The 27,625-nt window shown below is 31.9% G+C and overlaps 1 protein-coding gene across 1 annotated transcript in view; it reads left to right on the top strand.

The window, feature by feature from the left end:
• Window positions 1-27,625, top strand: part of LOC143056894 (metabotropic glutamate receptor 2-like) — a 51,748-nt gene that overhangs the window by 6,348 nt on the left and 17,775 nt on the right. Inside the window, exons 2-5 of the mRNA XM_076230068.1 lie at window positions 7,136-7,293; window positions 19,467-19,637; window positions 22,322-22,466; window positions 23,195-23,337. Coding sequence (XP_076086183.1) covers window positions 7,136-7,293; window positions 19,467-19,637; window positions 22,322-22,466; window positions 23,195-23,337 — 617 coding nt within the window. The remainder of the gene's footprint in view (window positions 1-7,135; window positions 7,294-19,466; window positions 19,638-22,321; window positions 22,467-23,194; window positions 23,338-27,625) is intronic.

The following is a 27,625-nucleotide window of genomic DNA, read 5'->3' as shown; positions in this document are numbered from 1 at the left end:
TCATATATATATCAGAAAAATACTTATTCCGTATAGGAGAATATTCAGAACATTCGAGGACAAAATGTTACATGGATTCCTCAGATTTGCATTAACACATTTAACAAATGGGAGTCTCGCACATATTCATTCTATACAAAACCTGATTCATTGGTTAACAGTTTGTTCGTGCTAATAATTTTAACCATGTAGACATAAAATCGAGCAAGATTGACAAATAAGGCTGTCTACCAGACGCAAGATTGAATTTGGAGAACGCATTTAGACTGCTTTTTCTTATAACTTGAAATTCTCTTTCACGAACAAACCTTCCTAAAAACTGTTTGAAAATATTCAAGTTGATATTTGAGTTGTAAATATGATCAAGACCAACAGTATTAAACACATTTTTCATATACTGGGGAGATCCCAAGCCTCGATGCAGCGTTAAGCCCTTTAGCTCGTCAAATATGATTCAACATAATCTATTCTTATCTAGGTCATGAATTCTAGCCAAATAAAACACCCTTTGTCTATCTAGTAAATCTTTTATCGGTTCCCATCCCAAATCTACGAACAGAGCAGACTTAGGGATATTAATTTAAGTACTAAAAACAAATTTCGCCGATATATAGTGCCAAGTTTCCAGAATTTGTTTGCTTGAAACTGACGACTGCAGCCATACAGCATAACAGTGTGCGAAAGATTTACCGTATTATCGAGTTCCATAGGGCATCTCCGAAGGATATGTGATTGAAAGATCCGTGCTCATTTAGCAACTCCCGTCATATAATTTAGCTTGCGCTCGAAGTTATCTTTTACGTAACAATTTATATGGTAGGCAAAAGTCAATGAGCGGGTAAAATAAGCACCGAGATATTTGTATTCATTGGTTTCCTCAAGGAACATGTTACCTAATTACCAATTCTTATCTTGATCTAAACGCTTACCTATTATCATAACAATGGATAAGTTTTGGTTAAATTTAAGATTCCACTTTGAAAATTAGCTGTTATATCACGCAGACGGTGTAGTTCCGCCTCGGACTTCCCGATAAGGACTACATCATCAGCAAATAAAAGGCAATTCACTAGTTGTGAGGATAGTTCTGCACCAAAATTGTTGGCTTCCTGTATACTTACGAGGTCATTCATTAGAACAGAGAAAAGAGCCGGAGACAAGACACAACCTTGTTTCAAGCCAAATTCTTGATCAAAGAAATCTGGTTCACAATCACAAAACAAAACTTTGTTTGATACATTACTGTAAAGTGATTTGAGCAGTTTCCAACACTTACCGTGAATGCAAGTTTTCCACAATAGATAAAAAAGACCATCACACCAGACTCTATCGACAGCTTTTGATAGGTCTAGAAAAGCTAAAAACGTTTTATATTTGTTAGCTTTCTATATAAATAGAACAAATACCTTGTAGAGTAAAACTATGATCCTCTGTTCTTCTATTTTTTCTAAATGCCCTCTAAACCTCGCCTTAAATATTAATATAGTAGTTGGTAAAAGACGTATATTTGCTTTATCAAATTTAAAGTAAAATACAAGAAAAACCAACTGTATGATGCATTTCAAAGGCAAGTACAAAAGTCCCGACATCTGTATTTAGATATTCACAATCCAATTATTAACATTGCAACGACTTTGCAATATATTTCTCACTTTACAGCATAGTGTCAGACAAATCGGTATTTGCAAAAAGCCAACGCACAAAATAATATTAGGTGTAAAGTTCTGTAAGCATTTGTTATCTGTGACTCGTACTCTTTAAACATATCCCTTACCATGGCAGCTGGTATTGCTCTTTTTGAAGTTCATGCGATTATCTGAGCTTTTACCTTCTTAACCAGTTATAGCTTATGAGTGAAATTGTAACAGGAGTTAAGACAATTGATGCCAAAATTGTATAACAGGAGCTGCAGATCTTCTTGAGTGCATGAGTTACCCCTCGTTTCTATGTTGTGTTTCAGAAGAACTATAAGTATTCTCTTACTTTGTTTTGTTCAGCAATGGTGCTATTTTCGTTCTTTCTTCATCTTTTGTTTGGAGATACGGTCTTTAAGCGACTTTATTAAGGGGGTAGAGTTTATTGCATCCCTTGTATTGTTTAAATCTCTTAAAAGTCATAGACTACATGACTGGGTGAGTTAGGAGATATATCCCACTATTTAGCTATGTGTTTTGGTGATGTGATGATTCGTCTTTAAGTATTTAATGGTATTATTTCTGAAATATGAACATGTCTTATAAGCGTATGTTATTTCTAACAATTTGAGCATTTCCAGACCACTTGAAGAATTCAATTTAACATGTTTGGTCCTAAACATTGAAAACGTACAAATAACTGTTGTTGCATACATCCACTTGAATATGTTCCTTTTTAGTCGATATTAGCGAATATGTTGCCAACAAAGATTTGATAATACAATGCCTGATGTATTAAACGATCATCTTAATGCCAAGGTTGACAATGTCAATTAGAAATTACTCTATCTTGTTATACAAAATGGCTATCAGAATTTCAAAAAAATGAAAAAAAACATGATTAAAAGAGGGACGAAAGATACCAAAGGGACAGTCAAACTCATAAATCTAAATCAAACTGACAACGCCATGGCTAAAAATGAAAAAGACAAACAAAAAGCAGCACACATGACACAACATAGAAAACTAAAGAATAAATAACATGAACCCCCCCCCCCCAAAAAAAAAAACTAGGGGTGATCTCAGGTGCTCCGGAAGGGTAAGCAAATCCTGCTCCACATGTGGCACCCGTCGTGTTGCTTATGTGATAACAAATCAGGTAAATAGTCTAATTCGGTAGGTCATATTCATGAAAGGGAAGGGGATTGTAGTTACGACGTAAGGAACATATCCGATATCGTTTGTGAAACGGTTATTCCATAACGGTCAACCAACTCGTGATGGCGTCCGTAAAATTTACGAAGGGATGATTTCAACTTCACCATTTGGAACTCTTGGTTAAATAGCTTCTTTGTGAGCAGCAGCCCTCTATCAAGAAAAAATCATGATAGGAAATACAAGCACGGGAATATCGTATCAATTGGGAGATATATACCCCGTATGCAGGTGCTGCTGGAATGTTGCTACTTAGAAATGAAAAGATCACAATTGGAAAGCTGAAATCATCTCTTTTGTCGTAAAGTTTTGTTTTCAACCGACCCTCATTGTCAATTTCTAGATGTAAGTCAAGATATGACGCCGACTTAACTGTATCTGTGGTATCCTTTATCTCTAGCTGGGATGGGATGGATGCGTTCCACAAAGTCACCCAATTTTGAATTAATTAGTGAAAGAACATCATCTATATAGCGGAAAGTAGAGTTAAAGGATATTGCTAACTTCTTATCTTTCTTCCTAAGAAGTTCCTGTATGAAGTCAGCCTCATAATAATAAAGAAAAGTCAAGATATGACGCCGACTTAACTGTAAGAGGTTAGCAACATCGTGTTCATTCTGAATAGTATGACCTGTATAAATAACAATAAGACCAGTGCTTTACACTACTCGTGTTCTAAAAACACAAAACAAAAAACACATTCAAGAATTCAATATTTAATTTTAAGGAAATTAATAAGTCGAAAACAAACTGACAACACCATGACTAAATAAAAAGTAAATACCTATAAATAACCAATATTATACATAACAAAACATGGAACATTGAAGTATGAGAAACATGATGTGTATCATTACCATCTTGTATGCACCATTTATAAATCGTTAAATTCATCATCTTGGTAACTATTTCGTAAAGTTAATTAGATAATTGTAATAAAGTATGCACTTTTCTTATTATATAAACTTATCGGAAATCCTACCGGAATTAAATGCGATTTGCATTGCTCATTCCTAAAAGATTCACGTAACTTTTAAAATGAATTCAACACAGTCACTTTTAAGTTAACACCAAAGTCTTATTAGATTGATCCCACAGCTGTCGTAATATAAATTTGGATTCTGAAGTAATTTCTCTTGTTTTATAAATGATGTAATTTTTCAGGCGAAGGCTTTTTCTATAATTTCTATTAAATTCTCACCATCTTTTTTTGGAAGCTGAACATCTCGTAGTGATGAAGAATTGTTACGCGTAAGGCAGAAGTCATTAATAAAACTGTAATCGGTGGGAAATTAAATCAGTGCCACATTATAAAAACAGGGCATGCATGTAAGCAGATAGCAGGATCAATAAAACAATCCCGGGTTTTATATAACAGAGTTGTGATAAAAAATAATGTTTATGAATATAAAAAGATATATTATGATGAAAATGATGTTTAGGAATATAAAAAGTTAGGTGATGATAGATAATGAAAAAGATATGTAAAAAAAGCGACAACTTAGATGTAATGTGTTCCTAATAGATTTAAAGTTATTGTTGCAAGTATATGTTTTACAATTTTGAATCTCTTTTTGGAAAAGAATTAAAAAGATGACGTAATATAATCAAACAGCCATTAACTGAAATTCAGTAGTTGTCGTTTGTCGTGTTTAACATATTTCTTTTGCGTTTTTTGTTGTTTTTTTTTTTTGTGAATACATCTGAAAATTTTTTCGTTTGAATTGTTTGACCATTACCAATTTTGGGGCCTTTTAAAGCTGAATATGATGTATCGGTTTTACTAAATGTCCGTACGATGACATTTAGTTTTTAATTTCTGTGTCATTTCATATCTTATGGAGAATTTATCATTGGCAATCATACCACATCATCTTTTTTTATGTAGCAACCATCCTTTTATACTAACCATATCGAAAACACGAACCGTGAAGAAGATAAGCACTGTACTAATGATTAACTCTAGCAAAGATAAACACATCAGAACTGTTTTAAATTTCTAGTATCAATATTCATGTAAAAGATATTGACTATTTTGTCTTATTTATACATGACTGTGAAAAATACAATTCAGGTGAAACTTCGATTTGGAGCCGTTTATCGTACTTTTTGAATATTTTTGTTCTCATAATTTAATATTAAATCGAAATACAAATACAGCTTCGGTAAAGTTTGACCGTATCATAACCATTCAAATGGTTTCCACAATAGAATAGGACCAGAAAAGGTTTCACAAATAAAATGCGATGTATTCAATGATTTAAGCAATGTATAAAAAAAAAACATTGCTTTTTTATTACCAAAAAATCCCAAGATACGTCAATACCACACAGTTCAGAAAGCTATAGGGATATCGTTTTAAAATTAGTGTTGGTGTTCAAAGAAGGCATACCCCTAATTTGTATTAAAAAACATGTGAAACAAGTTTTTCTGTGAAACAATTGGATAAATTAAGCACTGGTATCCAATAGGTCACTATAGATTGTATGTAATTTGTAATGATTATTAATTGAATTCCTATATTATTGTACACGTGACTTTCACTTGAACTCTCTTTGATAAGTCAAGGTACTGAACATTGTTAGCTCCTTGTTAACCTGAAGTAGAAAATGAGTTCCTAAAGGAAATGTTTGTTATTATTCTACAATTTTGTTTCTTCCGTTAAATAATTGATATTCGGTTTTTAATTCTACAGAATATCGTAGATAAACAATTGATTTGCTTGGAGGTATTGCTAGCATATTTAGTCATTAGAAAGAAGGCAAACAAAGAAAGTACCAAACAAAATCATCTACATAAAAAGAACAAAAAAAGAACCCTCCCCCCCAAAAAAAATGCGCTTGATAGCAGTGAGCCCCATGTTTTATTGCACTCCTTTAAGCTTTTCTGTCAGAGATGTAAATATTCTATTAGCACGAAAACAAGAATAATTGAATCAGTTCAAACGACATAACATGTTTTGAGTCTATTACATTTATAGACAGAAATAAAACTAAAGATACATGCCATAATGATCTTATTTATAATGTACAATGAAATGGCTTCATTAAATTTGGTTTTATGCTCATGAAGGACATTCAACTGATAATACGCAGAAGAAAGCACAATACAGGTTATTTCGTCAAACAATGAATCTAATTAAGCATAGGCACTCGATGGGTCGGTGGGGAATGCATTAATTTGGAACAAGCATTACTTTAATTTACATCATTCCGTAGAGAGGATTGGATTTCTAACTATTGATAGGCTAATTACTGTGTAAAAACTCAAGGAATATTACATAATTATCAAGGGTAATATATTAATTGACAAATAAAAAAAACCTAGTCATTTTACTTGCTTTTCTATTAAAACAAGGCCCTTAACATGTATGAAAAGTTTGATACTGGACGTTCAGCAACCAACAAACTATCAATCTATCAATACATCTTGAATTGTTAAGATTTAAACGCATCATATTTCGGGTGACCACGGAAGAAATTATGTTTTAAGATGAAAATGACTTTGATAATTTATTAGTTGCGTCTTTTATTGACCAATCATTATATAGTAATAGATCTTACATATTGTTAATTGTTAAAAGGAATAAATATTCCAATCAGGGTCTTCATTCATATACTTTTATCACAAATTGAAATGGTTGAAATGTCAATGACATATAAAACTACATATTTGCATGTGTTTTGTGGGAAATGAACTCATCATAGATACCAGGATTAAAATTCTACATTTACGCCAAATAAAGTACGAAGTTGAAGACAGGAATATGACAGTTGTTTTCCATTCGTTTGATGCGTATGAGGTTTGGATTTAGCCATTTGATTAGGAACTTACCGTTTAGAATTTTCCATACGGTAGTACGGTATTTTTGTTATTTGACCTTTTCATTATGTGATAGAGGATTTACCGAACCTAGATGATGTGCTTCATATCTAGGTAGTTTGTCTTGAATCTGACACACTGTAGACTAAATATACTTACAATAAATTAGAAACACTCATGGAATTACAAGAAAGTCTCGGGAAAAGTGCATGCAATTTGTAATATATCACACATAGATAAAGCCTTTATCTTGAAATAAAAGTAAGCAACAAAAAGTTATCAAAGTCTTATGCAAATATTGAAAATTGAAAAATGTAGTGTACCGATAATTTTTATACAAAACGCACGTCTTTCGCGCAACTGGCCTTGTATCTTTAAAAACAAACGGTATAATTATTTTTCACATACTATCCGGAACGGGGATTAAATAGAATTGGAATAACACAGTCAGCTTTATTTTACAGGTTCCGTAGCAAATGTCGGCGGATCAGAAGTTTATAAATGTAACGATGAGTCAGAGCCAATCGTTCAACTACCTGTGATTCCGGGTGTGATTGGAGCGCCTTCAAGTGTTACTTCAATACAAGTTGCTACACTCTTGAAGCTATTTGAAATTCCGCAGGTAATTATTTTTTTAAATATGTTTCTTTCAATTTTTATTGATTAAAGACTTTCCGTTTTGAATTTTCCTTGGAGTTTGTGGTATTTATGTTATTTTACTTTTTTCTACTATCGCATTTAAAGAGTTTATTTATTTCAACGGTCCATTACTTTATTGTATGACCAACAGACATCGTTAGTATCACCTTATTTTGAATGATTAAATTTCAGTTATATGTACTCAGTAAGTTAGTTTAAAATTTGTACTAAATAAAGTATCCATCTTAAGGCAATATTAAATGAGGACAATCGTGTCTAGTATTTGATTATCACTGATTAATAGTCTATCAATCTATACAAGTCAGGAATATGACAGTTGTTTTCCGTTCGTTTGGTGTGTATGAGCTTTTGATTTTGTCATTTGCTTAGGGACTTACCGTCCAGAATTTTCCTTTTCCTTTTCCTCATACGACGATGTGCTTCATATCTGGGTAATTTTGTCTTAAATTTGATTAGATTAACTTCAGATTTCAATTTATGAAAAACTGGAACATATTCAGTTTTCATTTACATCTTTGTATTTCCCATTTGTAGCAAACCCTCTGTCCATGTGCATGGCGTTTTATTATCTTAATTTATAACTTCACTGACAAGGTTTTGCATTTCTAGGCCTTTTATAGCTGACTATTCCGTATTGGGTTTGTTCGTTAGTTAAGGCCGTTGCGGGGACATATAGTTGATAATTTCTGGGTTATTTCGTCTCTTGTGAACCTTAGTCTCATTTGCAATATAACCACAGTATCTTTTGATATATGTGTTTATACTTTGAGAATGAACATTGAATACCAGCAGCATCATGTTATGTTTATGTGTTTTAACATTTGTTTCGAAGACATAAGCTGTTGAAGTTTTGTTATTCATTATATATATGTATGCACAGAAAATGTCAACTCCATGCAGATGCAGGTTTAATGTAATTCTCAAGAGAGAAATAATCATTGCACATTAATTAAAATCGCAAATACAATAGTTCATTCTTTCTTCCACTGATATATTCAAAATCTCAAATGTGAACAAGTTTATTCTTTTAAGCCTCAATCCATCAATTTGTAATCCTTAAAATAACTAACGGATATCAATAGAAAGGTATAATGAGCACCCTTTGGCATTGATGAAGTGCTAAAAAAAGAATATTTCAAAATTGTCAGACAATTTTGCACTACCAGTAAAATAACGATTTAAAGTTCATCGACTCTGATGTTGAACATCACAAATGTTGTTTGTTCATTTTAATTATCTCTGCATACATGTATGTTTCACTCGGATAAAGAACGACCATTGAAATACATGTGAAATAAACGTGTTGTTGCTTTGTAAAACTAGATTTACACTTATTTAAGACAAACGGTATGTTCTCAAGAAAACTGTTAACTATTTAACCTGCTAAATGATTCATGATAACCAGATGAAAAATATAGATTCATGAACCTTGTTTGTCAAGTAAAGTCCAGATTTTTTTAATATAAATTATAGACCTGTATCAAGTCAGGAAAATGGCCATTGTTATATTATAATTAGTTTCTTTGTGTGTTGCATTTTAGTGTTTCTGTTGTGTCGTTGTTCTTCTCTAATATTTGATGTGTTTCTCTCAGTTTTAGTTTGGATTTGTTTTTTCTCAATCGATTTATGATTTTCGAACAGCGGTATATACTACTGGTGCCTTTATAGAGATTTATATATAATACGTTTATCATTCAGAGGGACCTAGGTGGACGATTAATCTAAAAAAAATCATGGTACCTTTGCCAACCATAATCATATCCAGTTTTCAATACCCTGAAAGCACTGGGGTTAGAAGTTTATGCTAAGTCGTACCAAGATGTGTTCAAAACCAATCGTAATTGATAGGGAATGTCAGTTTTCCTGTTGCGGTACTCCAGCATCCTCAAGCTATAACATGTAGATGCCATAATATAGCCAAGCATGCTAAAAAAGCATTACGTAACATTTATCAAGTAATCAAACAATCAAAATCAAATTACCCTATGAACTTTGTGTATAAACTCATCACAGATACCAGGACTAAATTTTGTATATACTCCAGACGCCAGATTGTGTATTTCATATTACTACCAAATTAGAATGATTATATATGGTAATTACATCTAGTCTTCATCTAAATATGTAATTGACCTACTTTTCGAGGATAACTTTAACCTTTAACCTTTAGTTACACTAAACAACTATCCACTAAAGGTTACCATATCTTATGAGTAAAGGTTTGTGGCCTGTTAGTTTTTTTCATGCTATGCGTTGTGTTATTTTGACAGTGTAATACCTGTTTACGTAGGGCAGACTTATGTTTTGATGTATGATCTGCTTCATAAATTGTTCATTTAAAAAAATATATATATTATCCGATTGACTGTCGATGAATATATGTAATGTATATCGTTCTCAGTCTACTATTAAATTTTAACGATTTTATATTTTATTTTTTTATGAGTGAGGGTACAAATTCATACTTCATAAGAAAATGCCTGTGCAAAATCCGGAATACGTGCTATGAGCTTTTTATTTTATCATTTGAATAAGGACTTTCCTTTTTGAATGGTCATCACAGTTCATTATTCTTGTGATTTTATTTTTCACATAAATTGAAAAAAAAAGGTTGAATATGTTATAGGTTAGATATTCCAAATACAACATTTCATACAAATGCATGCTAAACAACTAAGATTGTACATAAATATATACAGCGAAAATAACCTGAAAGTATTCTTGAACTGTTCTATTAACAAACTTGAACTGCTAAAATTGGTTTTTACTCAGGAAAACATTAAAATCAATGATTTCAATCAGTTTGCGCCAGACTGTGAATTAAAGTATGCAACTTATTGCTACTTCCTGAACATCAAACTCCTGTCAAATTTATATTGCGCTAAAGTTTAACCTAGAGTTCATTGAAGATTTATATAGCAATTATTTAGTCTATGATGTCTGCGCAGACATAAAAGTTGTTTGTGTAGGTATGGGGTTTCCAATTATTTAGTGACCAATATCAAATATCAATGTTACTGTATTAAATAAATCACATAAAATCTAATAACGCCTATGATTAATTATTTACTTTTTTTCACTTGTTGGAAATGTCTAAAAAGAACATTGATTGCTAACTAAATTGGCTTAAAACACACCTATTTTCTATGAGTTGATCAGCAGCCCAGTAGTCAGCATTTCTGTGTTGACTTGAGTTTTGTTGATATGGTCATAAATATATATTGTTAATCTGTTGAAATTCGAAAATATTCCTTAACGAGACGATTTAGAAATTGACAAATATATGTATTGCTAAAATATGCTTGGTTATATGAAACATCCTTGTTATAACCTTTGGAAAAGAATCAAATTGCAGGTATTTCAGGCATACAAGTAAATCAAGAAATACAATACAGTGAAAAGGAAAACACATAACTAATACATTGATAATTCATATAGAATCCATAAAATTAATCAACATAAATTCATATCATTTTTTGTAGTGCAGCTGATACTGTATGAAATATGTGATTGTATTCGCATTTTGTCTTTGATAAATGATGCATATGATTGTGATACTATTTACTATCCTAATTATCGGAAATAGCATATGATACACCGGTATTTTAGTTATTTGATACTTCCAATTATATAAAATAAATCAAACAAAGTAATAATGCCAAAATTACTGTAAATCATTTGGACAACAGTAACTTTATGAATAGGTGAGTAGGTTTAAACACATTTACACCATTCGAATAGATCTATCATCATTAACAAGATATTGGGAACAGAATATTATTTCTCTACTTCGAAAATGTATCATTGGAAAATCTAGATTTGTCTTTTGTTGAAAACCTGCATGAAGACTTGCAATTTTACAACCCAATAGTGAGAAACCTTACACTATACAAATATTAATGAAAAATTCTACGAAATCATACAAATTCCATTATCTCTATAAACATTAATATTTGATAGATAAAAAGTACATCATACATTTTATGTTTTCAGGCACAACAAGCGTTTTTGCTTAACATTTAGATACAAGGGTTTCTTTTAATGTTCAGTGAAATATGCAATTATCAAACAGAAAAACTGCAAACGATACTTCCATATCACATGCCCCATTTGAATGTGAAAATGTTTCTAAGTGCAATATCAATATTAATATAATTTATGCAAAGAAAATATAATAATCTGTTCATTAATTGTAAATAATTGCGGACTATGCAGAAAACAAAATGTTAAACACTGCTTATTTCATTTCAGATAAAGCTCCCGAAAAACAGGATAATTTTGATCTGGTCAATTTTTCAATAGCCCTTATCTCAAGTGATAGAATGAAAAACACGCACACAATAAGAGTTTTTCAACTCAAGACTCAATGAGAAAAAAAAGTATTCTCGGACGACGTCTTATGAGTACTCTGTTCAATACTGTCTGTTTGCTGGTATGGTATAAAATGCATCTTGTACTTTGAACTGCCATTTTTCAAAAACTACTTCATATATTCTTGTTTATCGATTTCATGTTCTGCTATGCATATTACTGATTAAGGTAGCACTACAGTCAGAATTTTCTGACTCCAACCAACAGTCTTTAAAGATTAATTTCTCCAAAACTACTCAATGGGTTTTTAAAATCTTTAACTCATTATAAAGCTGAAATATTAATTCTTCTTAATCTGTAGATAAATTTATTTTTGGTATGATTAATCTCAAATTATAGCTCCTCATTTGCCAAAAAAGAGTTCTTCCAACTTGGATGAAAACGGCACATTCAGGTCAAATGGTAGTAAAAACTTGTTTTCATCACTTTAATCAACCATGCACTATAAAGAAAACCGTGTCTCAGACTTTTGATATATACCTCCAGTAAGAAGATATATTGATTTAACTGCTGGGTGCCAAACCTCATTTCACCTTTCATCTTTGGACACCTATAAATTCATTTAGAAACAAATTATCCAAAAACTGGGACACGGTATTGTAGATAATAACATTAAAGGTACTAATTTTCCTGCACCAGATGCGCATTTCGACAATACATGTCTCTTCAGTGATGCTCATGGCCAAAATATTTGAAATCCAAAGCTAATATAAAAGAGGAAGAGCAATAATCCAAAAGGTCCAACAAGTATAGCCAAAATCGTGAAAGGAATCAGAGCTTTGCATGAGGGAGATACATTCCTTAATTTATAATAATTTCTAACATTTTGTAACAGCAAATTTTAATAACACAAAAAATCCGTATTTTCATGCCAGTACCGAGGTACTGGCTACTGGGCTGGTGATACCCTCGGGGACTAACAGTCCACCAGCAGAGGCATCGACCCAGTGGTAGTAATAACATTAAAGATACTAATTTTCCTGCACCAGATGCGCATTTCCACAATACATGTCTCTTCAGTGATGCTCATGGCCAAAATATTTGAAATCCAAAGCTAATATAAAAGAGGAAGAGCAATAATCCAAAAGGTCCAACAAGTATAGCCAAAATCGTGAAAGGAATCAGAGCTTTGCATGAGGGAGATACATTCCTTAATTTATAATACTTTCTAACATTTTGTAACAGCAAATTTTAATAACACAAAAAATCCGTATTTTCATGCCAGTACCGAGGTACTGGCTACTGGGCTGGTGATACCCTCGGGGACTAACAGTCCACCGGCAGAGGCATCGACCCAGTGGTAGTAATAACATTAAAGGTACTAATTTCCGTGCACCAGATTATAGTCTCTTTAATCACATATATCAAAGTCAAACCAAAAGGGGTACCCATGAAGTTTCTATTTTCATTTTTTGTTAACAATTCTCATGAAAAATTGTTCTGAAAAATGACCTAAAAACTGAATTTCCCCCTTAGAACCCCTATAAATGCATCATTAATACAAAAGTTCTACTGAGAACACCCCAGGAGTGTTCTGACACCATTATTTTATCAAAATAACCACACACTTTTTGTCTTTGATGCTCTAAAACTGTAAATTTTGAATTATATGTGCACTGACCAACACTAACTTGGCATTTGGCGGGAGTTTGACGTCACAGATTTGACCAACATCTGTGATGAAGTAATTAAATATAGACTAAGCTCCGCCTCTATCCAGACAGTCTAAGATAAGAGAATAACAGAAATGACCAGCTGCATATAATCAATATTTAACATCACTATTATCACTATAAAGAATGATTTTCATTTGTATTTTGAAAAGAAATATACTATAAAATTAGCTAGAACATTAAAATTATGTAATAAAAGACATGTTAAAAAAAAATCAAGACCATCCCCTTCCTGAAAATAGAGTGTTTTACATGGTTTTCTTAGTTTTATGGAATTGAAAAATTTCATATAAACTTAAAATTTGTTAAAGTGCCTAAAACTCCTAGCAAAAGATAGATCCAGAGCCATTTTCTTCTTATCTTTATATATATATTTATTTGTTCATTTTGGTTAGATTTTTTCCCTTTAGATTTTCTCTTTTTTGATAACTGTTTTCTTCCATGTAATATAAATTACTTTTGTTGCAATACACATGATACAATGAGATAAGACCACACTATTTATCTTGTGGTCAGTGATTAACAGCTGGACACTGGCATCAACAGATGATTGACATATTAGCCCCTCCTAAATGCCTACATATTTAGATAAATTACCATGTGCTTTTATTTACATAAGTTCATTATCAATTTACTCCCTGATGTGATATGATAAATGATTTTTGAATTTTTACAAACTGTGCAGAATAATACTTACTTCAAAATTATGTGATAAAAAAAATATCTTTAAAAATCACTGTTAGACTGTAGTGCTACCTTAAATGATGAAAGTATTTCGCTTTTTTGTGAAATTTGAATGTATATCTAATTGAAAGACACATTTGAATATAAAAAAGATAGTGATGTAGCATACTGTTCCATTGGTACCACCAATTACATATTGGAGATACTGAAAACCAGAATAGTACAAAAGAAAACTAGAAAACTAGGCAACAAACAAAATTAAAATCAAAAATGTTTTTGTTTTTAACATTACACAAACTCAAACTAATTGAAGACACAACGTCTCGTGACAGAACTTGTGTTTTGTATCTGGCATTGTTAAAATCAAAAAGTAGATTGTGCGTATTAACGTTATATATTCGTCTTTTGTGTGCCCTTTTCTATGTCAATATTTAAGATTTCCCAAATATCTGTCTCAATTTGCTGTCGTAAGATATCTGCTTTATCAATTAGTACTGCACAACTTTTCCTTATTTTCCTTATACAGACCATGATTTCCCAATGTAGTGTAAATCTCTCTAGTTTAAAATGGTGTACTTTATAATTAGTAACGAAAAAATTACCCAAAGTTTCAGCATGGTCATTGATTTTCGAACTATCAGACCTGCAGTAATTCTTTTAGTGACTTATCTCCTAATTACCGTGAATATGTATAGTTTAACTCCTTATCTAAAATAGAATTACCCGCAGCTGTCATATAAGTAAAACAATCCGATAACATGAGGGAGATGGAACCTCAATGCTACCATTTTCACAGCGAACTTTTTTCTTTTTGTTTGTTCTTTTTTTTTTAGACTTATAAGTATTATTTATTGCTACATATTTCAAAATTAAAAACTTAGAACCGCCATTGATATCACAATAAATGTTATCTCTTAATAAAAAAACATGTATACATTTTCTTTATAAAGCAAGACAACAAACAGTGATTTGTATTTCTAATGTAGAAGTTTTGTACAAAGAAAGAGAGTGCAACCCATGCGTGAAAATCAAATAAAAAACACGTTTTCACACCAGCACCTGCATTTATTGTTAAACTATTTCTGCAACGGACATTCCGATTTTGATTCGTGACTGGCGTCATATTTACTACGTTTTTTTCGGGGGGGGGGGGGGGGGTCTTTCCAGCATACAATCGGCATTCCTATTGAAACCAGCTATGTTCCTTTTTCGTCATCTTGTTTTCTTTTCTTTATTTGAGACATTATCATACAGCAGCTTATAATCAAGTATGAATGGAAGATAGCATTATAGATTTACATCACATTCCGCTTTGTATATGATTTCCATTCATTGAATTATTTCACGATTGTCGACAATGTTGAACTCATATATCCTATCTAGCTCAACAGAAGACTTATCAATGAAACTCGAACCAAAACTGCTGAAATGCTAAATAAACCACGACGCCAAAAATTTAAAGCATTATTAACAGAAATTCTTAAAAATTGCGACAAATAAAGCCAATACCATCTACTCATGGGAACAAAAACAGAAGTGTTTTGATTATTTCGAAATTTTTGGAAATTTTAATTTAAAGTAAATGGATATATCTATGACATTTTTTTTTCAACAACAAAAAACTGACTACTGGGGTGTTGAAATTCTCTGGGATGAACTAGCAGTGACATCGACCCAATGGTAATAAAGATAAATCAAAGATACATTAGACTCACTAGTGACGATAAAAACAAAAGCTTCCGAAAAGCATATATAATATACAAAGCCGAAGAGGAGCATTTACTGTTTCAGAAAGTATTTCAAATGAAGGAATATATGTAAAGCTTTGATTCAGTGCCAGGCTCTGACTATACTTTATTTTTGTCCTTTTATTGTTTATAGCTCTTCATCCTTTTATTAAGCTCCGGCTTTTTAAATATTTTGGCAGGTATCATCAGTCCAGTACGTCGGTATCTGCATGACAGTACGGATTCTGTGTTATTAAAATGTCCTTTTAAAAAGATTGTTGAATTATTATAGATGACAGAAAATATCTCCCTCATGCAAAAATATGATTCCTTGTCGCCAGGCTTTGGTAATACTTTGTTGTCCTTTTATAGTTTTTATCTCTGTATACTTTAAATGCGCATCTGGTATAACTCGGAACCTTGTATGTTAAAATATTCAAATTATTGATTTTTTTTCTGCCGCTAGTGGAAGTTGCCTTGGCCGTTTAATGGATATTCTTTGAATTTTTGGTTATAAATACATTTCTTCTTCTTGTTTAATTTACTTCCTAGCTGTTTTGTTTCGAGCTCCACTTATATGTCTTGTGTAGGCGAGTAACACGTCTGGAATAACAAATTATAAGCCTGATATCTTTTGATTACTTTTTACAACCACTGGATCGATTTTACAGCCTGGTATCTTCGAATAGTTTGTATGCCGATATGATATATTGTTTATAACCAAACTTTACCTCAACTATGGTCACTGTAACTTACACCTGAGGACAGAAAATCCTTATCTATCATTTTGAAACAGTAGATTTACAATTAATAAATATACCATCAATAGCAGTTCATGTCAGCACACAAATGATGACACAGATATACTTAAAAGATCTAATTTTCACTTTCTAAACTTATTCTATTACAAAACGGTTTTTATTTCTATTTTTGAAAGTTTGAAATTATAACGGACTAATACTTTCAGTAAGGATGCTGGTTTGATGTAAATCCGAAGACGACAACAATACTTGTACTTAACGAGCACAATAAATCTCTGTACTCACATTCTTTTTGGTTTGTTAATCTCATTGAAAGATTAAAGTGGAAGTGAAATGTATCAATCAAAGCATTAGGAACAGTTATTTCCGTTGTATCATGCAGTATGTTCACAGTGCGACAGCGCTCGTGTATTTTATCATTTCTTGAGTACATAGTATCGTATGGCCTGGTAGTAGTATAATAACAGGAAAATTCTCAAGATCAATTTGATTAAGGCTTTCTTCCACCTCATATTGTATTATTCAAGGCTTTTCGTTCATAATAACATTCGGCTTAATTTTAGTTGTTATAATGCGATCTTAATCGATTGTGTCGGTAAGAACATCTTTTGATTACAACTCAGAAATGTTTATCTTGTTACACTGCTTTACATAAACGCAATATGGAGACAACTTCATCACATGTCATGGTCAAGTCACGTCTTATTCTGATACAGTTAAATACTTGTACGATCAAAATAAAGATAAAGGGCTTATATTCCCTAAACTGATTTTTATTTGGTCAGAGATTAAAAAAAAAAACAATGTAAAAAAAGTTCTTTAACTTCAGAATATAATTTCATTTTGAAGGTGTCAATGTTAATCAAATAAGCTTAGAATGATTATTAATCATTTCAAAAATCCTAATATGGATAGACATGCGCCCTTGATAAAATCTCAAAAACCTTTTACCAGAACCTCTCACTCATATTAGTTGTCTGACATTTAGGAGTTTTGTTTTCATACTTCAACAGAATGAAAAATTGAATTAAGGAAATATATGGTAGATTCTTAAGTTGCTTTGCACGATATCAGAAACACGATTATTGTTTTAAATATTTCATATAGTGGGTATACTTAGGTTATGTTCAGGTAAAATTATTTTAGTGGAAACTCATATCACTTCTTATTCGATTTGATTTTTTTCTCTTGTGAAATTGGGTTACTTATCCTCGTTTGATCATATAAACAATATGTTTTCTACTTATTTATATGTTGGATATAGAATAGGTACTCAAACTTGCATTTCATATTTTGTAACAAAAAACGCATGGACTGAATATATGTTTGATGCCGTTAGTTCCCTTTACAAGTACTATTTTACAAAGACTTGTTTAAATTTTAATGTTTTTGTTTTAAATTGTAGCAAATCGGTGTTATGATTCGACATACGATTTTTATTTTATCTTTAATTATGGTCGAGTCTTCATGCATTTCAATTAACACAAAATCTTAAGTTGGGGAATTAAAGGTTATTCTTGTTGTTAAATTAGATATGAATTTTTACCAAATAAATCCCTAATTAAAGGAAATGAATTGAGATTTTATCAATAAGGCGAAGTGTTTTTTTAATTATGTTTTCAAATAAGGTCAACAGTAGTGTACCTAACTTCAAATCTAAAATATCTTTAAAACTGTGGATTCGCATAATGCAATTAGCGTTCACTCGCGAAGTGATATATGAGTTTGAACAGAACACAACCTTTTTTTTTCAAAAACGTATTCATCATGAACAGGACTACTAACGTAACTTTTGGTTTTAACTGTCAGCACATGTTCGTTAGTGAAGATTTTCTTGTCGCGAATGTTACTAGACAACGGCAAACGTGAAAACGTTTCGTCTTGTCTCCATGCGTTTCAATATATACAACAATTTTTATTCAGTAAATGAAAGGTTAGTATCGTTGTTCAATTAGATTTAAATTTTTACCAAATGAATTTTAAATCAAAGAAAGCGAATTCGAAAAAAAAGTACGTCATTTTAACCATTCAGTAAATAACAAATAGCAAATATTGATGTTCCTAATTGTTTGATGATGTGGTTGGCTGTATCATTTTTTTCATTCTTAATTTAGATTAATGAAATGAACGAAAACTTATTTTGGTGATCTGTTTTTTTTTTTTTTTTTTTTGAATCAATTATGAGAGATGGCCTCTTCGTGACTTTGTTCTTATTATGTAGATGGTTGTTGTTCCCTTGTCTTTCTTTCCCTTTAAACAATCATACTTTTAATTTGTCAAAATACTACACGTGCAAGCACACTGTTCCTGGTTGATTTTTCCTGTACCAAGTCAGGAAAATGGCCATTGTTATATCATAGTTCGTTTCTGTGTGTGTAACATTTTTACGTTGTGTTTCCGTTGTGTCGTTTGTTTTCTCCTATTTTTGAGTGTGAATTCTCATTACTATAAGACGTGTCACGGTACATTTCTATCCCAAATTCATGTATTTGGTTTTGATGTTATATTGGTTATTCTCATCGGATTTTCTCTAATGCTTAGTCCGTTGCTGTGTATGTTACATTTTTATGTTGTGTCGTTGTTCTCCTCTAATATTTAATGCGTTTCCCTCAGTTTTAGTTTGTTACCCCGATTTTGTTTTTTGTCCATAGATTTATGAGTTTTGAACAGCGGTATACTACTGTTGCCTTTATTTACGCTATGAAAATTCTAAGAATGTTGTAACTTGTAGTTGATAACATTACATTTACATTATTCATTTGTTCGAAAAAATAACAAATTATAATCATACATTTGGTATAAGTTTCCTCTAACAAATTGTTTTCATGATTTGATAGATACAAATGTTTACAGGTAAACTTTTGATAATATTTAAAAATCTTTTGGTCATTCATGCTTACCGTGTCATGTTTTTTTCAGATAAGTTTCTTTTCTACAAGTTCAGTGCTTAGCAGCAGAGATCGTTATCCATATTTTCTGCGAACCATTCCATCAGACGTAAATCAAGCTCAAGCTATGGTAGAAATCGTTCGGATGTTAAACTGGACATATGTTTCGGTAGTTTACGAAGAATCTAGTTACGGAATACAGGTATTTTGTTCATTAAGCAATGCAAGGTGGAATTGGACAAATATTGTAATAATTATTTAGAAAAAAAGATGTTGTATGATTGCCAATGAGCCAAATTTGCACAAGAGACCAAATGACACAGAAATTAACAACTTTAGGTCATCGTACGGCCTTCGACAATTAGCAAAGACCATACCGCATAGTCAGCTATAAAAGGCCCAGAAATGTAAAACAATTTAAAAGAGGAAACTAATGGCTTAATTTATGTAAAAAAAAATATGTACACATTAACAAACGACAACCACTGAATTACAGGATCTTAATTCGGGACAGGCACATAACTACAGAATATGGTGGGGTTAAACATGTAAGCAGGATCTCAATTCTCCCCTAACTTAGGACAGTGGTGTAACAGTACAAAATAAGGACGAAATATAAAAATCAGTTGAAAAAGAATTTGCTTATTGTTGAAGGCCGTACGGTGACTTGTAGTTGGTAATGTCTGTGTCATTTTGGACTTTTGTGGATAGTTGTCTCATTGGCAATCATACCACATCTTCTTTTTTATATTTACTCATCAAATGGATACAAAAAGAAATACAGATAACTAAAACACAGAGTGAACGTGGTTGGACATTTGTATACCCTACCAATAAAACGACACTAATCGCAGTTACTGACAGCTAGTTAAAAACACTAACAATTTATGAAAAAAATCATGCATTTAAGAGTAAGATATAAGTATATTTATTGATTTATATTTACAATAAGTCAAATGCAACTCCATTAATATTGCTTTATTTACCAAATATAACCTGACCCATACAGATCTATAGCTGCATTAAAACCTAGACGGTTAATCTATCTCAAATTTGATTTAGGTCATTTGTCTCGACTATTTCAATGTATCTTCATTGAAAACATCAACAATTTCTGTTGATGGCTATTATATGTTAGATTTATGGTATAAAGACTTTTATCTGTAAATTGAATTATATTCCTTATCCTTTTATAGTTATTTACAGTAATCTAATGCGTTTAAATGGGTATTTGTTATTTCTGTGGTGTTGACGAAGCTAAGTAGCATAGTAGTAAACAATAATAGTTCGATGAAAGTTAGTAATTGATTACAAATGTATAATTTAATTTTGGATGTAACGCATTTTTTTATGAGAAATTGACAATCCTCCTAATATGCAAGTACTCAATTATTCAAATATTGTTTGACTTATGTGAAACAATGATTTAAAATAGTTAGTATGAAATCTAATTTAGTGTTTTTTACTGGAACTTAGGAATGAAAATATATAGAATAAAATTGAATGGCCGTTAAACTTGCAATGAGATTAATACATAATTTAACGAGATAAACAATCATAGTTTTACTTAACAAAATTGTATTACTTAAATAAAGCCCGCTATTTTCAAATCTAAAACATAAAAAAAAACTGAGGGATTTGCATAATGCAATTAGCGATAACTCAAAACTAAAATAAGATTTTGAACAGTACACAACCTATCCTTCATAAATGTATCCAGCATAAAAGGGAATAGTTGCTACGTTTTGTTTTTTGTGTTAATATTTCATCTCAATGATTACATTATACAACGGAAAACTGAAACACAAAGATAAATATACTCTTTCTGAATATATGAGGTCGCTCAATCAGATTTAAAACAATTCATGGGTCTATAGACACTCATTCTCTATAGATCTTTAAAGACTAAAATGCTGCTTATCACGGCGGTGGTAACAGATTAGTACAATTAGATACAGTTTTGGCTGATGAATTCGACTTTTTGTCACATTAACCTATTATGTCTGTTTTGGTTGGTCACTCAATGTTATTGTATAAAGGAACTATAAGCATGTACCAAGTCATGAATATTGAAGGTGTTATTCTCTCGATTCGTTGGATGGTAGGGTTTGATTTCCACAGTTCAAATGGTTTAATCTTTTTGAATTTGACTGGTATTTCGGTATTTGTGTTATACCATAATATTACTATTAACAATGTTCGTTGAAAAAAGCTATTATTTTCATTAAATACTACTTTAAATGGTGGATGGTGTCCTCTTTGTGAATTGTCCTACGTTTGGTGACAGCATGTATTTCAAATGCAACATTCCATAAACGTGAAATATAGAATACAGCATAAACATTTAAATCTGCTTTATATATTACATGTGTCTTACATTTACAAATAATTCGATTTGTTTATTTGTTGATGATTCAACAGATAGAATGAGGTAATTTAATCAATTCCAATCGTCTAAATTTTCCATTACTTTTAAAGCAACAAATAGTAGAATCTGCATATTAAGTATATTTCTCTCCAAGTATACTCTTTTCATTGCTTGCGGGTCCTATTAGAATGTCCATGAAAGAGATTTGCTCATAACAAGAAAGTAATCGTAATAGTACCATTTAAATCATTCCTTTGCAAAGTATGACATCAATATCCGCATTAGTTTTTGGCGGGATAGCAGTCGCTAACGAAGTTTATTTAAAGGTTCCATACAACTATTCAAACTAAATACTTTATAAGTCACGTGAACTATATTAAAAATGCATGAATTACATTCAATCAGTTGCAGTTTCTTAAGGTAATAATATAACAAATGTGAATACAAACCACACCAATTGGGTTGTCTTCATAATACGTATACCAAAGTACACTTATATCTTCGTATGCTTTCTCTAGGGATTTAACGAGCTTGAACAATTATTGAAAGAAGCTAATATTTGTATAGCAACAACTGAAAAGTTAACAAAAGACTCTGGTGTGGCAGGTCATGACACGTATGATGATATTGTTGACAAACTAAAGTTGAAACCAAATGCTAGAGGTACTTGAGAAATATAGTAGATATATGTTATAATTGTTGTTCAATGAAGAACAGACACTGTTATAGATAAAGGCCACAGTAGTATATTGCTGTTCGAAATTCATAAATCGATTGACACATATTCAATCCGGGTTACAAGCTAAAACTGAGGGAAACACATCAAATATAAGAGGAAAACAATGAAACAAGAGAAATACTCAAGTGCAACAAAACAGCAATTAAACGACAATGCAACACACAGAAAGGAACTATAAGATAGCAAGTATCATTTTTCATAAAACTCTTTTAGTTGAAATTGTTTGTTCCATGTTGAATATGAATCGAATCATCATTAAAGCCTAGAGATTGAGAAAAATAATGTTAACGATGTTTCTTAATTCTATTTTTTTCTTGTGCGTGTAATGTTTTTTGTTTTGTATGCACCATGTCATATTTTTCCTTTACAGTAAGCCAAAATACCTTCTCTCTATTGAGGAATAAGAGGTGTTGAGTTTATTTTCACTGTATATACAAATAAAAATAAAAGTTTGTAAACTTTTAAACAGCTTGTAAAGATGAGAAAAGATATTTTATAGAATTATAGATTTGGAAAGGTACAAATATAACTCAGGAATCTATGCTCTTCCTTTAAGTTTTATTTGGTTATTTGCTATCTGCACTTTTATATAAGACTTTTTTTTATCTATGTCGCAAATGTGTCCTCTCATACATTTTTAATTCAAAATTAGGTGTAATAATTTTTGGATCAGACCAAGAAGTAGGTGAATTGATGGAGGCAGTTAAAAGACGAAATGCAACAGGGATGTTTACTTGGATAGGGAGTGATGGATGGGGAGGGCGTGGTCTTGCTTATCATGGAAAAGAGGAACAGGTAAATAATATAGATAAAAATATTTTTAAGAAAATGACAAACGTTCGATATTTGTCGCGAATGAATGATTTTTTTTTTATTCAAAACCGATTTTCAAATGGTAAAATGATAAAGTTTCCACTTGAAACCATATCTTTAATATGATTTTTATCCCGTCTCCCTACGTTGTGTTTCTGATATCATTGAACTAATACTATTACCAACCAATTTAACACTTCATAACCACTCTATAGAGGAAGGTCCTTCTTATCTTGTCTAGGGAATAAGTTTGTTCATGTTTTAATCTTTTAAAAGAGGGACGAAAGATACCAAAGGGACAGTCAAACTCATAAATCTAAAACAAACTGACAACGCCATGGCTAAAAATAAAAAATACAAACAGAAAAACAATAGTACACACGACAAAACATAGAAAACTAAAGAATAAACAACACGAACCCCACCAAAAACTAGGGGTGATCTCAGGTGCTCCGGAAGGGTAAGCAGATCCTGCTCCACATGTGGCACCCGTCGTGTTGCTTAAGTGATTACAAATCCGGTAAATAGTCTAATTCGGTAGGTCATATTCATGAAAGGGGATTGTAGTTACGACGTAAGGAACATATCCGATATCATTTGTGAAACGGTTATTCCATAACGGTCAACCAACTCGTGATGGCGTCCGTAAAATTTACGAAGGGATGATTTCAACTTCACCATTTGGAACTCTTGGTTTAATAGCTTCCTTGTGAGCAGCAAACCTCTATCAAGAAAATCATGATAGGAAATGCAAGCACGGGAATATCGTATCAATTGGGAGATATATACCCCGTATGCAGGTGCTGCTGGAATGTTGCTACTTAGAAATGGAAAGTTCACAATTGGAAAGCTGAAATCATCTCTTTTGTCGTAAAGTTTTGTTTTCAACCGACCCTCATTGTCAATTTCTAGATGTAAGTCAAGATATGAAGCCGACTTAACTGTATCTGTAGTATCCTTTATCTCTAGTTCGATTGGATAGATGCGTTCCACATAGTCACCAAATTTTGAATTGTTTAGTGAAAGAACATCATCTATATAGCGGAAAGTAGAGTTAAAGGATATTGCTAACTTCTTATCTTTCTTCCTAAGAAGTTCCTGCATGAAGTCAGCCTCATAATAATAAAGAAACAAGTCGGCGAGTAGAGGGGCACAGTTTGTTCCCATTGGAATGCCGACAGTCTGTTGAAAAACACGTCCTCCGAACGTAACAAATATGTTGTCAATCAAGAAATCAAGCATCTTGATAATATCAGTTTCAGAGAATTTTTTGTTTGAATCAGAGTGATTCTTTACAAAGTAGGATTTATCCCTCCCTAAGACAAGATACTTGTATCTACGTTGGCCATTCTTTTTTATGGAGCAAAGTAATATCAACTCTTTCAATTTGTCTTTTAGTTTGGAATGTGGAATACTTGTGTACAGGGTAGAAAAGTCAAATGTTTTAATACTGTTACAAGATGAAAGAGAGTTAGATTGTATGTACTCTAAAAGATCTTTTGAATTTTTAAGTATCCACATCTGATTCACGCCACCTATAGAATAGGCAGTTTCACAATAACTTTGAAGCCCGTCTTTGATTGCTGATAAAATAGATGTTAATAATTTAGAAAGAGGTTTCGTGGAGCACTTGGAAGACCCAGCAATATACCGTTGTTTGTAAGGACACTTATGTAGTTTAGGTATCCAATACAGTGATGGAAGATCCAGTTCTTCATCTTTGGTTGAAATTCCAAAGGAACATAGAACAGACCTATGATTATCCAGGATTTCCTCTTTGGTAAGTGTCGTGAGGGTATATGTTGAGTTACCAAGTGAATTGTCAATACCTAATTCGTTTATCAAGCAGTTGATGTAGTGACTTTTACACACAAAAACGATGTTATTTGGGGCTTTATCTGCAGGAACAACAACATATTTGTCATGGAGGTCGGATAGGTGTTTTGCAACATTTGGGTCTTTAAAGATTGACGTAGCATGGGCATTGATGGACCCATTCAGTTTCTTAATTCTGATTTGTATCAACGACCTCACTGCCTTAATCCATTCGGAAAGAGTGTCTACGTCTTCCTTCTCGCGCTTAGCCCATTGCCTGGCATAATCCTCGACTGAATCCATCAAAATTTTAAAGTTGTATTTCCAATTTAAGTTGTTGGGCATTGGATACATACTTTTTTTTTTTAAATATTACTGAATACTTTTCCTAACGTCATTAAGTGCAAATCAAATAACCCAAAGACAAATTAGTAGATAAAACTGAAACCGTTGGTATTCACTACTGAATTGTTTTAGATATTGTCATTCCAGGATTTTAAAAACTTTCATAATGTGTGGTATTCCCATCATTTACAACAGTTTAGTGTCATATGGTGGTTGACATCCATATTGTTTGGTCTCAGGAGGATTATCATCTCTTTGGCAATGATACCGTCTAATTATTTTTACTGTCAACTTTGAAAGGATTATGCGGTATCGGATCTTTCCGATAGTCGTAGAAAAGACAATCATTGTGGTTAGATCTTAATACAATCTGGACCCGTTCAAAATCAAACCTTATACTGTAATAGCCTTTTTCTGAATGTAGCCAAAGTTTGCCAAAGTCAAGGTTCTCAATTACAGGCTTCCTTGACTTTATATTAGCCAATCACTTGGCCAACTATGGTTTTAGACACCAGTCTGATACAAATTATTATTTTATGTGATAATAATCAAGATGCGCCAATCGGTGTTCACTTTAATTTTCCTTTCAATTTAGTCAAGCAAAACAATCTTTAACCATATCATGTATATGCAAATGTCCAACACAAATACACTTTAACAGCATTTGAAGTTATTGGCATCGTTTCAAAATCACACGATTATCGAATTTTAGTCGATTATCAGTTTTTGTCCTGTAATTTTAACATGTGCCTCGTTTTGGATATTGAAACAAAGGTAGCATTGCATGCAAATGAAACATGTGAATGTTTAGTACAATAGAAAATAATATAATTAGACAAGACAAATGTGTTGTTATAATCAAGCGGTTTTAGATTTTAAAAGGAATTGTATTCCAACAATTTCAATACATTATTAATTGAAATACTTTAAATTAATTTCCTTTTCAATTTAGCTTCACACTTTTGCAATTATAAAGACATTACTTCAACAATTCGTGCTAATTCCATAATCAACTACATGGTTTCTTTCGAAGGTCAGTGATTCCTACATTTCCTGATTAGCTATTAGGCAATGCTTAAAATTAATAAGTTGCAGCCTTAAAGTACTACTTTGTAAATTGACTAGAAAAATAAACGAAAATAAAAACTTCTTGAGGTAGGATTAATTACCTACAAGTTGTTTAGAAATGGCTTCTTTTCTGCATTTTTTGGAGTGTTAAAACGTCAACCAAAAATTATTTTGTAGTAACGGGGAATCTCTAATTGGCGTGTTAATAATTAAAGCAAGATGTTATAAGTAACATCAAGCTGTGCAATTGTGAGATTTTAAAATTCCTATGTGTTTGTTAACTTTTTCAAGGAGAACTTACATTTTTTTGAAGAAAAAAACATCACATCATCGCATGCATGTGTTAATATGATATTTATTTTTTTTTTGCAATTTTAATTTATAAATGTATGTTTTATTATAATAAAATTGAGAATGGAAATGGGGAATGTGTCAAAGAGACAACAAGCCGACTATAGAACAGACAACAGCAGAAGGTCACCAACAGCTCTTAAATGTAGCGTGAAATTCCCGCACCCGGAGGCGTCCTTCAGCTGGCCCCTAAACAAATATGTATACTAGTTCAGTCACAATGAACGCCATACTAAACTCAAAATTATACACAAGAAACTAAAATTAAAAATAATACAAGACTGATAAAGTCCAGAGGCTCCTGACTTGAGACAGGCGCAACAATCCGGCGGGGATAAACATGTTTATGAGATCTCAACCCCCCTATACCTCTAGCCAGTGTAGAAAATTAAACGCATAACAATACCCACATTAAAATTCAGTTCAAGAGAAGTCCGAGTCTGATGTCAAAAGATGTAACCAAAGAAAATAAACAAAATGACAATAATACATAAATAACAACAGACTACTAGCAGTTAACTGACATTCCAGCTCCAGACCTCACTTAAACTGAATGAAAGATTATGTCTTCATCATATGAATATCAGGCACAATCCTACCTGATGAAATTTTGATTTTTTTATTAATGATTTTTTTATGGTATGAGCGTTTTAGACATGTACTTCAAAATAAATTAAACTTGATTGCATTA

The sequence above is a fragment of the Mytilus galloprovincialis genome, chromosome 13, assembly GCF_965363235.1.
Source record: "Mytilus galloprovincialis chromosome 13, xbMytGall1.hap1.1, whole genome shotgun sequence".
NCBI classification, from domain to species: Eukaryota; Metazoa; Mollusca; class Bivalvia; order Mytilida; family Mytilidae; genus Mytilus; species Mytilus galloprovincialis.
This window is presented reverse-complemented; position numbering and strand designations above follow the sequence as displayed.